Source organism: Cydia strobilella, chromosome 20 (genome assembly GCF_947568885.1).
Source record: "Cydia strobilella chromosome 20, ilCydStro3.1, whole genome shotgun sequence".
Lineage (NCBI taxonomy): Eukaryota > Metazoa > Arthropoda > Insecta > Lepidoptera > Tortricidae > Cydia > Cydia strobilella.
The window spans coordinates 10,400,932-10,419,659 of NC_086060.1; the positions used below are offsets into that span (position 1 = coordinate 10,400,932).

Here is an 18,728-nt window from a genome sequence, read left to right on the forward strand (position 1 = left end):
ACTACTACTACTAAGTACTTTAATAACAAAACTTCCGTGAGACATAGACATATTAAATATATTAATAACGGGTCACGCACTCTCTGCCGCCGCGCGTGTCTGCGCCGGTCCGTCACCGTCGACGCAAGCTCCTGATGACGCTCCTCGGTACGGAGTGAAACAGGTCGAGCGTTTTCGACTTAAAACACGTGAGTGACCCGTTATTAATATATTTAATACTACTAAGTACTACCTACAATCATGGACCCTAATTAATACTAGGGCGTAGCAATTATAGTAGGCTAGATCTTTCAGGTCCGATCCCTACGGAAGGGTTCAAAATAAGGCTGACTGCGTTCCCCTTTTGGATCGCTAAGCCGATCCGCTGGGCGAGGAACTATCCAGTCCATTAAGAGTCCCCGGCAAGCTCGGCCGAATTGCACCTTCCCATACAAACGTAGTTCCGCTCTCATTTTAAAACTACGTGTTGGATTGTAATGAAACTTTGCACATACAATGACATGAGTATATCTAGGTCTGACATCAGTTTATATAGCTCCAGTTTATAAAACAAACGAAACAGAGCAAAAACAAGTTTTATATGAAAAACTCAAATTCGCTATATTTTTTTAACTATAGTTTCTGAAGCTACATAAACTTATTACAGACATATATATACCTTATCTTATTGTAAGTACAAAGTTTCACAGCAATCTAGCTAGTCTATTTAAAATGAGAGCGGAACTACGTTTGTATGGAGTACTGAGCCTGCCGGAGACCCTTAAGGGTTTTGCCACAATTTGTCAAAGCCAAAGCGCCTTAAGCCTGTTGGAAAGACCTCTATGTCCATGTCGTAAGAGCGATAAAAATGTCCTTCGGTTTGCTACGGCTCGACATGACTCGACAACCATATAAAGTTTGATGTATAATATGCAGGCATTTGATAAATGGCGTTATCCACGTGATAAAATTAATGTCATTTTTTAGGGTTCCGTACCCAAAGGGTAAAAACGAGACTCTATTACTTAGACTCCACTGTCCGTACGTCTGTCCATCTGTCTGTCACCAGGCTGTATCTCATGAACCGTGATAGCTAGATAGTTGAAATTTTCACAGATGATTTATATCTGTTGCCGCTATAACAACAAATACTAAAAAGTACGGAACCCTAGTTGCGCGAGTCTGACTCGCACTCCAGTTTTTTAATATTGCGCAGTTGAAAGAGATAATAGGCATCATAATATAGGATAGAATTTTAAACAAATAAAATATTCGGCCTAAACGTCAAAATGGGTTTTTAATGGTCAAGCCAACCGATTTAGCAAATAGAAATCGTGTCAAAAATAGCAGTGGTCTACGTAAAAGAATTTGCGTTCTATTGCTTTATTTAGTGCATTGGCGTGAAATTATTATAAATATTAGCGTGGCGGGAGCATGCACAAAACCGTGAGAGTGGCGGAAGACAGGGGAGGCATTTGCCCAGCAGTGGGACACAATTTTATATAGGCTATTAAAAAAAAACAGTCAACAACTCTATTGTATGAATACTATGAATGATGTATGAGTGTAAGAATATGAAAGAATCATAAACTCGATACAATAAAAACCCTTATATAAACCTCTTCAGAAAGCAGATGAGAACAACAACAAAGCGCGTTTATCGATATTCAGCAAAAGCCTGTTTACCGGCATTATTCTGCACGAAAGGTGCTAAAGCCATAGATCAAACAATATGAAACGCTTTCTTAGTCAGCGTTACTACTGGTTTTCGAACTGGTTTTCTACTTGACACGAGGAGATTCCAATATATCTCACTGAACTGTCATTTCGATTAGGTTATTTTTTTTAATAATTTGTTGTTGATGAAAATTAGAGGCCCTAAAACGCTTCTTTGAGGTACACAGTGAGGTTCCCAACAGCCAGTTTACGGGCATTATCTTGCACGAAAGGTGTTAAACGTTGACGTTTTCAACCAAAAGGTACCACATTGTCGCTAGTCGATAAGGTTGATTTCAAATTGAAGCGATATGGAAATAGCGTCTTATTGACAACCGAGAATAAGTACCCTTTTGGTTGAGAATGGCACATATTATCATGATAGCGTTGTATCCAACAACGCTCCCCTCTTCTGCATCAGTGTACAAAACTCCACATTGTGGCGAAGTAAAATAAATTTACACGTTAAAATTAGTTTGTAATTCTAATTCTACTAACACTATTTATAAGCAAAAATGTAACTTTGGATCTGTGTCCGAAATAATTTTTTATTTATTTATAATTATGGAATCTTTTCGAATAAAAAAAATCGTTTATTTCAGACTTCATAAAGGTCTTCATAGTGGTTTATACTATCACGGGTTGATTGCGCGCACGTGTAGTACAAGGCCATCGCGTCGCGCCGCGCCGCGCCGCTCCGCGTTCGCGTCGAAACGCGCCGCAGCCGCAGCGCTGCTTGCGTTTGCGACAAGATCGCTCGCGTAGGACGCGGCCTAACTCGAACCAATAGTAACGCATTCATACAAATATCAAATATTGCTTCCTAACCTCTCCTTTAGAAGATGTTTAACGTTTACTACACAATAATATAGCATAATTATACGCATATTATAACGGAGAATGAAAATTCTGCTCGTGCAGACGTCTTTGTAGTCTTTTGAAACGTTTTGCCGTAGCATTTGATTTAACATTTTCGCTCAATTTAATCTGATTAAACGCTGAGAAAATTATACGTTTACGTAATTTTTAACATTACAAGAAACATTATTACAAGCAACTACGTGTTATTTGATCAACAAAAAACTTTTTTTAGAATTTTGACAATTCTGTTGGTGACCAGAAAAGTGAGTATTCGTTGGAAGTAATAGGTACGTTGCGATTTATAAATCATTGGGCTCATTTTTTATGAAAATGAAACCGAAATATACAGTACGAAAAATGTACACAAATTTGACATTTCACTGTTTGAAACAGCTCATAATTCTAATACAATTTCTCAAATCCAATAAATCCATGCAGTTCTTTTTTTATATAAAAGTACCACCGAAGTTTCGAAGACGGCCTTGTCCAACTGTCAACTTTCGCAAGTTTTTCTTTGAGACCCCGTGGTTGGAAACTTGCGAAGGTTGACATCAACATCTTCTATCTGCGCGAGTTTTCCGAACTACTTAGTCTTGTCTGTCAACTTGAACGTTATACACTAATTATACGCGATTAAGTCCCGTTTTCGTAAATAATAATGCGTAAAAAATCGTGAAAGTAAAATCAAGATCCGTATAATAAATAAATGAAACAAATGTGACGTTTTCAACTAAAAGGGACTACGTCGGTTGTCGATAAGGTTGATATCTAATTGAAGCTATATGGAAATAGCGCCTTAGTCCTTACTGACAAGCGACAATAAGTACCCTTTTGGTTGAAAATAGCACAAATCCATAGGCTACGGTAACTGCTTACCATCAGGCGGTCCGTATGCTTGATTGCCACCGACGTGGTATAAAAAAATATTATTTGAACACCGCAATGAGTTTTTGCTAAAAATAGCTCCAACCCCCTAAGGAAACTTGAAACTTGAAATGGCTTTGGCTCTAACCACGAGCGTACTCATTTTCCCTACATTGTCTGTTCGTACAGTTCAAGTTCTGACCTTATTCCCTTAGCAATAAAGTCTAATTACCTTTGCAGAAACTCCGTACATCTGACGAATATATTTTACAGAATTTTACTCTTTTCTACCGCGGAAACTTTTACTTCACCGTGAAAGTTTATGGTTATTTTAAGAACAATTTGCATGGAAATGTTTTTCTAGAGGTTGGGGAGAGTAATACTCAATTAGAAAAGAATAAGTTAACCGAAAGGTAAAAGTGTTTTAAGAGTGGTTAGAAGTTTTAACATTTTCTTATATATTTTTTCAGCTAATGAGAACGTTGTGAAGGAAAGAAAAGCGTTCGAAGAAATTTAATTCATGCGCGAAGTAAAAATTACTCTAGTGTGACCTAGTTAATTACCTTGCAAAATTTGGCTAAGCGTTTGAAAAAACCGGCCAAGTGCGAGTCGGACTCGCGCACGAACGGTTCCGTACCGTTACGCAAAAAACGGCAAAAAAATCACGTTTGTTGTATCGGAGCCCCACTTAAATATTTAATTTTATTTTGTTTTTAGTATTTGTTGTTATAGCGGCAACAGAAATACATCATCTGTGAAAATTTCAACTGTTTAGCTATCACGGCTTCAGATGCCAGATGCAGCCTGGTGACAGACGGACAGAGAAGTTATAGTAATGGTCCCGTTTTTACCCTTTTGGGTACGGAACCCTAAAAATACCCCTTACACCCGTACAGTATGTGTGTAATATATGCGTGTTATTAGGTATGTACGAGCATGTAAGTGATATATTACGTACGAGTATAAACAGCAACATTGCTCGCAGAACTGATGGCCGGTGGGGCCGGAAGGTTCTGGAGTGGCGTCCGCGTACCGGAAGACGAACTGCCGGTAGGCCTCCAACGAGATGGAGCAACGACTTGGTAAAGGTCGCGGGAATTCGGTGGATGCAAGCGGCACAGGATCGGTCGGAGTGGCGAGCCTTGGGGGAGGCCTATGTCCAGCAGTGGACGTCTATCGGCTGACATGATGATGATGATGATGATAAACAACAAACACCTGCACTCCTAACTGTAGTAATACGAAAGCCAGAAAGCCGATCGTATTCAATAATTTTAATTTGTTTTAGGTTTTAACTGGTTTTGATACGACCTTAACGTTCTTCTTGGTTTGGTGATTGGTGTGCATTTCGCATCCATTAATCAGCGCGAGTAATCTTCGGGTCATATCAAAATAATATCCAAACCATATTAAATCTGAATTGGGTTCCAACTTTTTATAATAGGCCACAATCTAATAATAGATTTTTGTGTTTCGATGTCGCTTTGCATACCTGGGGGTGTCTGTTTGTCGCCATTGACGTCGTTTGACGTCGTTTGACGTCATTTGTGGAGATCCAGGAAACGAATATAGGCTGGTTTCACATAACAACTATGGGGAAAAACGTTCACTCGTCTGTGTTAGCTATGTACGAAAAAAATATGTCATAGATCGTATCTTATGACGGCTGCGTTTCACGGAATGAATGATACTGTTTGGCTAGGTTTACACGGCATTAATTTTAATAATAAATTAATAATAATAAATTACTTATTTGCACTAATTATTTGAATGATTTATTTTTAATTATTTTTTCCCGTATACCGTATACGGGATTTTATCGAATACCGTAGTACATACCTACTTACTAATACGTACTCATTATTTCCTTATATCTTAAGTACTTTAATTAGATTTAAAAGACGTAGAAACGTAATTAATGTTGGGCTTTTATGATGAATTAAATATACAATTATAAATGAGTAATAATGCAATATGAATGACATTTAACCAAAGTTTTTGTTTATTATCATAATTTATTTAGCAATTTCCTAGTTCAATAATGTATTATTAGTAAATAGTTCAGTACCTAGTATTAAGATTGTTGCAGTGCCCTAACGGGGTATCATGTACCTACTTCAAAATGTTTTGTACCATCCTCTGTAATGAACATGATCGCAATAAAGATATATATGAAATATAATGCGAAACCACTCGAAACTTCAAAAGTCGTTAGACCGAAGATCGAATAAAGTAAATGAAGCGTACCATAATTGTTCACAACAAGACCCGAAGTTGTTTTTCGAATTTTCAACTGAAAGTAACTGCTTTTCGCAAATAACTACTCCATTGAATTAATATTGTATTATACAGAAACTTCTGCAAACGATACCTGTACGGCTACCATTAGTATACCACTGACATAAACGCCATCGAGAACGTAATTTACTTTCTATACATCCCTACTCATAGTGTTGTGTTCCTGCCGGTGAGTAAGGTTGCCAGAGCTCGAGGGAGAGGAGTGTTAGGGTCGGCAACGCGCATGTAACTCCTCTGGAGTTGCAGGCGTACATAGGCTACGGATACTGCTTAACATCAGGCGGGCCGTATGCTTGTTTGCCACCGACGTAGTATTTAAAAAAAAAAAAAAATCGCTCGCACTAATATGCGAGTACGAGTGCGAGAAAGTAAATTACGTTCTCGATGGCGTTTATGTCAGTGCCAAACTGATGAACTTTCTATGCATGTCGCTCGCACTAATATGCGAGTACGAGTGCGAGAAAGTAAATTACGTTCTCGATGGCGTTTATGTCAGTGCCAAACTGATGAACTTTCTATGCATCTCGCTCGCACTAATATGCGAGTACGAGTGCGAGAAAGTAAATTACGTTCTCGATGGCGTTTATGTCAGTGCCAAACTGATGAACTTTCTATGCATCTCGCTCGCACTAATATGCGAGTACGAGTGCGAGAAAATAAATTACGTTCTCGATGGGGTTTATGTCAGTGCCAAACTGATGGTAGCCGTACAGTACCCCAGTGTGTTTCGGTTTTCTTTTTGTATTGTTTTCTTTTATTAAGGTGTGCAATAAAGATTGTACGCCATTTTTTGCGTTTGACGTCTGTCACTAAGCTAGAGAACGTCGGTGACGTACTAAACGCAATGAAGTGCATGCACTTTCATAATCATATTTCTGAATGTATTTGATTAATAACAAAATTAGTCAGTTATGGGCCATATTAAGAATTGTCGACATAAACAGAGAATTTAGAGAGGTCAGGCCGCGTAGCCAACATGCAAATCGGTTACGCTTAGAAGAGTGATAGAGAGACACAATTTCGTTGTCGTAGTTATAGCGATTGTCACCTTGGCTGGGCCGGCTGATTTGTTATTAGAGAAAACTAATTTATTTCTTTACTAGGCAGGGGAATTAGCACGGGTTTGGCAAGCTTCGGTAGCTCAGTTGGTTAGAGCGATCGGACCGGTGCCGGTGATCGGAGCACTATGTAACTATGTGACAGATTTGAAACAAACTTTACCCTTTGCCTCAGTTATTCGCCAATCAATAAATTTACTTACGAGTAACAAAGCCAGGCCCCGTAACATCGTCACCCTTGGCTAGGTCGCCTGTTCTATACTAACATTAGAAATCAAATTATAAACTGAAATAGATGTCATATATTAAAGAAAAAGTGACGAAGCCCCCCAGTGGTGAAGGCTGGATTCGAACCGGCGTCTTTAGCAATCCGGGCTAACGCCTTGAACCCCTAGGCCACCCCGCCACGGCGGAAACGGTGCCAATTTGTCGACAATATGCCATCTTCTACTAGGTGTCTTTAACCAACTTTAAGGGCGAGCAGTACGCGCTTGCATCTCCTATACGAATTCCTTACGGAATTGCGATATAGAGAGACAGATTGGTGCTGCCATCTATACACTATTTTGGGGACGCTCGTCTCATTGAACTTGATACGAAACCTCAGATACGTAAGTCCCGGCCGAAACCCGCCTATAATTTATATATAGCAGTGTGAGTAGTGTGACTACTTAAAACACAAATCACAAACACAAAAACACAAAAATATTTTATAAAACAATTTGATTTGTTCCCAAAGTTGTGCCTAGAGATCAAATTATGCATTTTTCCCTTTTCCCTTTTAATCCTGGAGAGAATATCCTTTGAAGTTGCCAAAAAGTAATTGAAACTAGAAAGCGAGATGCGAATTAAAATGTCTTTGGGTGCTAATTGGGGAGACACTTTACATAATTTACTCTCTGATGCCGGAAATTTTCTGTCTGCCGCTTTAGTCAAATAAGACTTCAAAACTTCAACTAAGCAGTTTAAATTATAGTCAGTCCGTATACTTTTACATTTATTTTTCGTTTTTTCCTTCCCATGTAACAACTATTTACAGTTAGTTTATTTATAGTGTACTGTACTATTCTAAATACCTACCACAAAACAAAATATTTTGATATTTTTTTATTGGTATCCTAGCTACATTTTCAGTTTTAATTTTCTATTACTAAAATTAGGATTGACAATGAATACAAAACAAAGTGATAAATGTTAATGCTATTAGTTATACATAGTGCTTCATAGGGCGTTGTTAAACCAAAACATAATAATTTATATACTCCCAAGAGTAATTAAAGTGACGCCTTTTCAATTATCTAGAGTGTATTATTAAAGCAGAATGGCCGCTAAATCCGCAAAATACCGACCGTAACCTTTACTAAAAGGGTAAAGCAAATAATTTTGTATAAATATTCATTACAGGTACTCAAATATAGCATTACGTTATACAAAAACACAAAATTTCAGCTAGTCACAAGCAGCCGCAGTCTTTTTACAAGCTTTTTATTACTTTGCAATGCACCCTATGTATGTAACATGTTTGTACGGGTCAAATCTTGCAAGTTAAATTTGACCCACTTCCCGATTTCCCATAAAGCTGAAAATTTGCATATGTAAGTCGGGTGACAATGCAATATTATTGTACCATCGAGCTGATCTGATGATGGAGACAGGAGGTGGTCATAGGAACTGTGATAAAACAACGCAACCTAATTGTGTTTGCGGTTTTTAGAATTGTCTAGATGAGTATTAGTTGTCTGTGGAAAGAAAAGTACAGTCAGCGATAAAAGCTTGTACAAAAAATGAAATTTTTGCCAAAAACGTATTTATTTTTCATCCGATTTAAGTCTGTCTAAAGAGTTAATGAACAGTTTTGGCGTTGTCCTAACAGAGCGATAGCCACGGCAAAATTGTATCATAGATCTCTCAATTCAATTCGAACCTGCTCTGACATCAAACCGATATTAGAATAGAATAGCGATACGATTGTCACCTTGGGTAGGCCGGCAGACTATCAGTTCTAATATCATTACTAATAACTTCTTTCATCTCTCAATCGGAATATCGACTAACCCTTTCGTACATTAAGAACAAATTAAACCATTCCCGGGAGCCCGAAAAGGTACCATAACTTCTAAGTCGGAAGGCATATTTATTTTATGAGACGACCCTGTTTGCCCTTCAGTTTGGGCTTGCGAAAACGTGCGTGCTAATTGAGATTGATACTTTTGAATAATTGATGTATCTTCAAATGGATATTTTAGACTTTTTGCTTGGCGCCAGAGGGTTTTTGCTATAGTCGTTATGGACTTTTTGCTTGGCGCCAGAGGGCTTTTGCTAAATATAGGTCTATGATTTATCTCAGGCTGTTAGTAAAGAAGTTGCTGGGTGATTTTCTAGTAGAATGTACTGAGTTTTGACACGGTAACTAGTTTATATTAATGACCCCCGCTCCGGGTTTTTCCTAACGCAATCCAACGTAGCAATGCAACGAGCGTGATGGGCACCTATGCGTCGCGAGCACCCCGGGGCAGGTTACAGTAAGAAATGATCAGTGAAAAGGGATTTTACTTGTTAAGGATTGTTTAAAACTTATAAGCTCGCAATAAAAATTTCGCTGCCATCAAACATTAACCTTAGAAATAAATTAACAGTGGAAATATTCACTGTCTTGGGTGGGACTTGAACCCACGACCACTGGATCACTCAGTTCTCTACCATCTGGGCCACCAAGACCGTACCCAATGCAGCAATGCAATGCTGTACTAGTAATCCAGTGGTCGTGGGTTCAAGTCCCACCCAAGATAGTGAATATTTCCACCAAAGATAGATATAACTCCGTAATAGATGGATACAGTCTAAGGAAAAAACGTGCCTCGAAAATCAAGAAAATTTTATTCTCGTTCAGAGGGCGCTACTAGTTTTGGCCTACAGTCGTATAGATGGCGTTGACGGTTTCGTTTGTTATTTAACAATTTTAACGCATATCAGTGAAAGAACATGGGTCAAAATCATAAAAATAATTAATGCAAATAAAAAAAAACATTTATCTATATTTAAATACATTCTATCGTATTTTTATAAATCTTCATTTTTAGTTTTAAAGTGTGTCGACAGATGGCAGTGATTTTACTGGGGTTACAAAATTTACTATGACAGTACCGCTCTAGTATAAGTTACTCTATGTTTCCACTTTTAATTTAATTTATTTCTAAGCCTAATAGCATCATTCGCAGACGTTCCTTGATACAAAACATTAACCTTTTCACCGCTACGTCAATGAGGTAATAAAGTATTATCAACGCCATGCCAAAAATTACATTACACGTAGACAACCCGTATAACGTATAACATATCAAGTCATGGCGTGTGGGGCACGAAATTTACTGACTTTAATATCAAGTCAATGGCGGCGAAAAGGTTAAACACGATATTTTGGATCCATCCTACGGACGGGAACTCCGTAAAAATTAATTGGTGTTTGCACTCGCCAGTTTAATTTTATAATATATGTTATATAACAATATAAGCTGTAGATGCTCAGCTTAAGGGGAAAGGGGACGGCCGGCTCCTCCATACAAACGTAGTCAACATTTTCCTCTCTGTTAGACCTTTTTAGATTTTTTGAAGATAGTAGAAAATAGGTGCGAAAAACAGATTGATGTACATTTTTAAATGGTCCTAACTCTTACAATAATTAAAAAATCTAAAAATATCAAACTTATGGGCATAGTTGTGGCCTATATGTATACAACAAATTGCGTCAAAATACTTTCAAATAAGGTTAATATCCAGAGGAAAATGAGCACTACGTTTATATGAACAGGCGATGTCGCGCAGGTCCTCCACTTTTGTCTTAAGAGCAACGAAAGTGGGTGCATTTTGTAGCAAACTAAAGCCTAAATTTTGGTGTTACTGCTGACAGGCAATGACACTGTCAATTTCCTTGACAATTTGTGTTGTGTTGTTCTCGCTGTCGCATCGCATGTCGCATGGCTGTCTCTAATGAAATGATCATCTGTTTCATAATAACAAGATTAGTTCTGTGACTTCCATTCAATTCAGTATTCGTGAATCAAGTACCTAGGCCTAAAAAGCCTAGGGTAGGGTTACGAATAGTCGTACAAATATATCATCTTACGCTTATTGTCCCCTCCGGCCGCGTGGTCGACAAGGAATTCATTTCATTTCATTTTTTAAAATTTTCATTCCATGCTGACAAATTGACCCCTTTACAAATTGTACATGCATGCCAAGTTTTATGCTTTCATCCAGTTGGAAAGGTACATTGATTATATAATTATCTTTTGGATAAATTTGAAAATTCCTCAAATTAAGTGAAATTTTAGAACGGTTAACGAAGTGGAATATAAAATTCCTTATAGTCTGAGTGGTCGGACAGCGAGGAATTAAAATTCCTTGTCGTCCGACATGTCGGACAAGACTGTCGGACCAGCGGCCAGATCGTAATTATCACCACCTTTTTACCAGTAAAAAAGGAGATAAACCGGCTATTGAAGCGATATAAGATATAATAATCATGTTATTTATATGAATAATAGAAGGCATTCACGGCCGAAGCTATAATTTACAATTTTTCCGTCGCTTTTTCCCCGAGGAACATTTATTTTGATAAAATGTGCGGCCGCCAAATGCCAGTAATTGAGGCCTTCTAGGGGTACAATAAAATATCACCTCCAATATTTAATATGTAGTCTTGGGAAACCTTTTTTTCTCTATAACTCTTATAGTGTATACCTACAAGTGTTTATTAAGCGCGGCACTAATGCGACAATTTGACACATACTGCACCCGCTTCAAGGCCGCAGCAGTAGTGTCGCAACATCCGAACATCACCTTTACCCTAGGTGTGTCCTGAAAAACTCACAAGTTGGTACCAAAGCTCGGACAGATTTTTTGTAAATCACCCGCCATCTTTAAATTAGGGGAGGAAACTATGGAACATAAGTAATAACAAAGATAGATATAACTCCGTAATGGATGGATACAGTCTAAGGAAAAAACGTGCCTCGAAAATCTAATCTTCAATATAATAATGACATTAATAATACTATACAATCTATAATCGAATGGCTTGAACTCAATAATTTATCTATTAATCTTAATAAAACTCAATATATCCAATTCCGTAGTGTAAGAAACAACGGAAAGTCATTAGATGTCCGATACAACAATACACAAATTAAGGAAGTTGAAACTGTAAAATTCTTAGGAATCACCTTAGACATGAACTGTAGTTGGAAGAACCATATAGACACAGTGTGTGATAAACTGTTAAAATTTGTATATGTCCTGAAACGACTTCGCAACATATCTAGCTGGAACACAGTACTAATGGCATATCACGGATATGTAGCGTCTCAGTTAAGATATGGACTCCTTCTATGGGGTAATTCCACTGACACGAGTAGGGCTTTTATAGCACAAAAAAAATGTTTAAGGGCAATGTGTGGGGTACATCAACGAGAATCTTGTAGGCCATTATTCGCGAAGCACGAAATTTTGACATTACCATGTATGTACGTTTTTGAAGCTGCTGTTTTTGTAAAGAAATGCCCTTATCTGTTCAAAAAGGCTAAAGAGGTATTCCATAGATGCACAAGAAACCCAAACAGACTTGTAATTAGAGTTTTGAATGATTCACGGTTAGTTTCACTAGACTTATATTGACCGGGATATAGACCGTGATTACCTTTTGTATTATTTGTGAGCCACAAATAATACAAAAGGTAATCACGGTCTATATCCCGGTCAATATAAGTCTAGTGAGACTTGTAATTGATTTTGTTCCCAGTAGTTCCCTTTTTATGAAAAACAGTTATTATATGTGTATACAAATATTTAATGCTCTTCCAGATAATGTTAAGGATCTCCCTCTTAATTTATTTAAAACTCAACTTTATCGTTGGCTGGTAACTAAGATGTTTTACACTATAGATGACTTGTTTGCATGTAATAGTATTAAGTAGAATTTAGATAGGTTTAAGTTTAGGTTAAGTGTACATTTGCATGCTAACTAGCAAAATATGTCTTAGTGCAGAAATATGTTATCTATACCATCTCGTTGTACCATATTTTAAGCAAATAAAGAATATTTATTATTATTATTATTTATTTATTATTATCAAGAAAATTTGATTCTCGTTCAGGTGGCGCTACTAGTTTTGGCCTACACTCATATAGAGGGCGTTGACTGTTTCGTTTGTTATTTATAATTTTAACGCATACCAGTGAAAGAACATGGGTCAAAATCATATAAAAATAATTAATGCAAATAAAAAAATCATTTATCCATATTTAAATACATTTTATCGTATTTTTATAAATATTTATTTTTAGTTTTAAAGTGTGTCGACAGATGGCAGTGAATTTACTGGGGTTAAAAAATTTACTATGACAGTACCGCTCTAGTATAAGTTACTCTATGGTAATAAGCAACTAAGAAAAAAAAGTGAAATCCCACCAAAAACATTTTCATGTAAAATGTTGCCAAGACGAGACCATAAGGCTCGCACTGCCAAAAATTTATTAATTTATCAAATCTCATGTAGAGCCAAGTTTCTAACTCTACACGCCTTAACTTTACAAACTACACCGTAGTCAAAATATGTGTCTTGTCCGTTTTGTTACTAGAAGAATCTTTATGTATTTATAACAGAAAAGTAATGAACAGTGAATGCTTTTGGTATTAAGTCCGCCTTTTGTACCATAAGTTTTTCTTTTGTGCAGTAACGATTAAATAAATAAATACATTTCTCACCTCGCGCCCATGTGACGGTAGCAACATTTTACATGAAAATGTTTTTGGTAGGATCCTTTTGACTTGTAAACCATACATTAAACTTGAACTATCTTTTCAGAGATCGCGGTCTCCAAGCGGCTCAGCAGCTCAGCGGCAGCTGGAGGAGGCGGATCTGTTCATGGACCTGATAAAAGACGTCGCCAACGAGTTGGATATTAACGTGTTATGTCATAAGGTAATACATTGTAAAATAATGATAAAATAGTAATAATTCAGCTTAAGTATATAAGTCCCACTGCTGGGAACAGGCTTCCTGTCATGTGCGAGAGGCTTCAGAGATCGCGGTCTACGATACGACCTCTACCAAAACGGCGGCAGGAGTCCACGTATTATTTCTCAATTCAATACTTCCAATGATATTTGACAGACAAACTTGTACATTGTAGTATGGAGAGTAGATTAGAGGTAAGGAGAACACTCTTTGTGTATGAAAAAGTGTCCGTAAAAATACCTTAAATAGGTGGCGCCACAACCATAATACCTAGAATATTTGACAAAAAAATTCAAATCATTAACAGCGCACTTCACTCCGTCAATAACGGCTACGTTCATAGCTACTCTAGTGCCACTGATGAGATTTGTAACTGTTATTTATACCTGACAGCTGGCAGGCGTGGCTCACTCTGCGATTTCGTCGTGTCGCTACAAGTACATGCGGACCACACCAATTTTGGTGTCTAGCCATAGTAGTTGCCACGCACCGCTACGGAACGGATGTCTGCTCGCGCTTGCGCCACCTAGCGGTCATATTTGTCGTACTATTATTTATTCTGTGCAACTGGACACTTTTTATTATTATTATTTGTATCTCCTTCGATATCACGGGCCTATAAATCCCAGTCTTTTGATAGGCTTGCGTGGAGATATAGATCCAACACGTAGAGGCCCCTTGGAGAGCTTTAATGTCATGTAGAACGCCTGCTGGAACCCGTTCACAGGCGCAACAATAGACACCCATGAACCGGTCGCAGCAGGCATTGGGACTATTGCAGAAAAAGTGAACAGTATACCGGTCTATGGATTGAAGTTTGGGTGGACAATGAGACTGGGCTATTGTAAAGAAGTCCGGACACCTGCCATAACAATGTTAAAACACGTTATCGAGGCAGGTGGTGACTTGCCGCTGACTAGATGGGCCCCTGAAACTGCCGTCGTGAAGACGACCAGGAGCAACACCGGTGTGAGCGGCTCAGGGGTGTCGAGAGGTGTGCGCCGCTTTCTACTCAGTGGCTGTTACCAGCCACTGTGCCAACTCGCGTCTTATGCATCTTTCACTTCCACCCCTGGAGCATATAGCTCTTACGACTCCCCTCTGGACGGCCAATGAAGGCAAGCCAGAGCTGAGAGTCCTGCGGGTCCCCTTGGGGTCCAATCCGACCGACGAAGACACGCCGGAGACGGAGACCCTGACCGACTCTCTGGAGCACTCGGGTCCGTGGGGTCGTCACTCCCCAACAGCTCGCCACAAGCTGCCCTGCCCTAATTATTATTATTTTATTACAAGGAGATAAAACAGAAGCATACAAGTGAAGAACAATATAGACAGAATATACATAACTATTATAGATTATGTTGTTTCCTTAAGCATATCTCACCGAGAACATAAGTGGTATTAGAATGTAAACCTAGCAACATGCAACACTTAACTATTTTAACTACAACAACTACATTAAATTCATATTTATGATTTATGAATGTTATGATCTAAAACTACTTATCTATTTTTTATATAATTTTGTGACAGCAGCCTTGAATGAGGCACGGGAGCATGAGAATAAATCTACATTACAAAGTAGCTGGTTGTGGTGGTCGCAAATTCTATGTAAAGGAGCCCGTTTGCCTGCGTTAGAACGCGTAAGCGGTAAACTAAATAAGTGTTTGGACCTGGTCAACTTCTGCGGAGTGCGAAACTGTAGGGCCGCCACTGTTTGCCACTGTTCTCCCATAAGAAAGTTTTCTCCTTACCTATAGATTTGTGGTCTATATGAGACACGGTGGAAAATTACTGTCGAGCAGGTAATTGTTCTAAATAAGACCGTCCCCGTTTATATATCGAGCGGAGGACGTTTACCGGCGCTTAACTCAGAGGTTTACGAGGGCGCTTGTAACTTTAGCTGTAAACGGTAAAATTGAACAACTTTATGTTCGAGTACGCAGCCCATAGGATAGGGCAGCAGGGTCAAGGCGGAAACAGTGGCTCAGTCGCCCAAATATCGCATCTCGTCTTGAAATTAGGTTGCGTGAGCCACTGTACCCGGCCTTTTTTTACTGAGACACTGTTTCCTACTTGACCCTACTCCTCAGGCAACTCTTTATAAAAAAACATGGCTGTTAGGTTGTTTTCAGTACACGGGTTCTAAAATAAGAATAAGCCTCCAGGTAAAGTGGCAGTTGTGCACGCCAATCACCAATACGATCATCAAAGTCGTATCAAAACCAGTTCAAATGTATAACAAATTATTAAATTTGAATGGACCTCAAGATCAAATTCATAACCACTTATTACAATCAGAATAAGCGGGGGTGAAAGGGAGAAGGGTATTTTCTATGAAAGTGGTATATGAAAATACTACTTCCACGCAAATAAAGTTACAGGCAGAAGCTAAGTACATTTATAAAGCGTAATCAATTTCTCTCGTATAGTATTTCATTTCTTACAGGCCCCGAACGGCTAATCCTTTGTCTATTGTTAAGTAAAACGGCCCGTGCAACTACCTAAAAAAAGGGTCGTGTAATTCTAATTGGCACCTGAGTGCGGGCTAGTCCAACGCTCAAAACACCAGTGTAGATATGCTCTCCGATAACGCGCTATTGTTTCGCATCTCGATGACATATTTTAGACTGGTTCTTTAGCGTTCGACTCGCCGGCACTCAATAACCGTTGAGGGACCACTCCACACACAGCCAAGCAAAATATTTTTCCATTAGTTCATTTTGAATCTTATTCCAATTACCGTAGAGTCGTAATTCAATAACCGGTTAAAGCGAGCCAACCTTTTTTTGTATAAAAAAATTAAACTGTTTATTTCAAAAAAAGAAATTACAAAATCTACTCTCAGACTTAGCCTAATCTACACTCTAATAGATTGTACGCTAAGTATGGTCTTATTTCTAATATTTCTATTACATTTATATTATTACTATTTATTTAACATGTATAATATGCTATATATAATATGATGTTTAACTTAAATATTCAGGCAGTGCCTTTTTAACATTATTTTAATTTTATGGCGCTTACCCTCTTCTAAATTATCTAGTATATCTCTAGGAAGACTATTTAAGATGTGTGGCAAATAATAGTATAGGTACACGTGTCGTTTTACTTAACAATAGACAAAGGATAAGCCGTTTGGGGCCAGCTAGAAATCGAAATACTATACAAACAGCAACACTCATAACTGTCCATCGGTGGACTTTATGCCTTTTGTAATAAGGTTTACGAACTGTCACTATTTAACAGTGGGCGATGGTTTTAGACAAGTCTTGGTATAGTATGCGGTCTATCTACTGAGCTCGTTCACTTACCTGTACTGACAATGGCATTCTGTTAAACAAAAGCCATTATTTTTTTTGTGCCTGAGCACGTGGCCTTTGTGCCTGATCGCGTGGCTATTGTGTGGGAGCCTCAGGCACAAAGGCCACGCGCTCAGGCACAAAAGACATAATGGCTTTTGTTTAACATAATGACATTGTTAGTACGTAAGTGAACGAGCTCAGTAGAGATAGCGTTAACTATATAAAACACGGCATCTAGTAGGACACAATGTAAGGAACAATAAAAAGGATTCAAATTTAACTATTAAACCGAATTGTTTGGTAACTTTACCTGCTCCGTTTTAACTTTGCCCGGGGCTTCCTTCCACGTGCCAAAATATTGTCTTTCTTTATATTTTCGTCGTTTTGAAGTTTTTAAACACTGTTTAGGACATTAATTGTTTATCGGAGAGACGTGACTGGGGTGGGGTAAACTGTATAACAAAATGCGAAGTGCCACAAAAATCATATTTTAATAGAAATTTTACGTTTTCGGTGACATGTCCACACTTTATTATTGTAGTTAAAGTGTGTAGCGTTAACTTAGTCCGACGTAATTGCATGATATTTCAAATGTTGACAAGCATACTTAGTACCTAAGCTTAAATTAGGCATATAAAATACATAGGTACTTATACATAACTGTATAATAAAAATAATAGGTAAGTTTTAGCTATAAAAATAATTTATTTACATAACTAAATATACAGAGGTAACACAATACAAATACTAAATTAAATTAATGCCTACATAAAAAAGGCCCTTGAGGCATTGTACCAAGGATGCTGGCGGCATTTCCTCGCTGTATCGCAATGCTGATACGTTGTGCGAGGAAGCCACCAGCTCTTCGGTCATCAGTTACGTCAACCAGACGCTTCGCGATTTCTGCAAACAACTTGTGCGCGCTGGGACCCCATGGACCTAGAGTTTCAAGTTTTCAACTACAAATGTTACAAAATAGTACTCTCTACCGAGCCTTTTATATTTATTACGTTTCAAAGTCCGTTAGAGGTGGGACGGTTTAGGTTATATTTCAAACACTATAAGTGTGCCACATTTATTTGTCATCGAATTGTTATAGTATCTAGACTATAAAAATATACGGTGAGTATTAGTCCTTAGTATCATAATTATTATAAAATTGGTAAAAGCGCAGAGAATCTGTATGCGTCCCGCGTTCGCAAATAGCCAATTAAATCAATGACGCTACGTGCGCCACAATCGGATTATGTCTGCGGCAGCTCCTGTCAGTTTAACTTATATTCTGTTTTTTTTTTCCGTAGACTAAAATGACAGTTCATGTGGTACTAAGAAATGTCATCTCATACACATGAAACGTCATTTTAGTCTACGGAATAAAAAACAGACCTTAGTAATGTATGATTTAAAGAGACTATTTATAGGTAGTCGGTAAAAATTTCAAAATTTTATTTTAACGGCTTATAATACCAACTTCATCATCATCATCATCTCAGCCGAAAGACGTCCACTGCTGGACAAAGGCCTCCCCCAAGGATCTCCACAACGAACGGTCATTCGCTGCCCTCAACCAACGGTTTCCCGCGACTTTAACCAGATCGTCGGTCCATCTAGTCTTGGGCCTTCCCACG

The 18,728-nt window shown here is 38.1% G+C and overlaps 1 protein-coding gene across 2 annotated transcripts in view; it reads left to right on the plus strand.

The window, feature by feature from the left end:
- The window catches only part of LOC134750474 (cGMP-specific 3',5'-cyclic phosphodiesterase-like), a 200,042-nt gene that overhangs the window by 137,257 nt on the left and 44,057 nt on the right, over window positions 1-18,728 (plus strand). For both annotated transcript variants that reach the window (XM_063685638.1, XM_063685639.1), the window contains one exon: window positions 13,640-13,756. In XM_063685638.1, coding sequence (XP_063541708.1) covers window positions 13,640-13,756 — 117 coding nt within the window. The remainder of the gene's footprint in view (window positions 1-13,639; window positions 13,757-18,728) is intronic.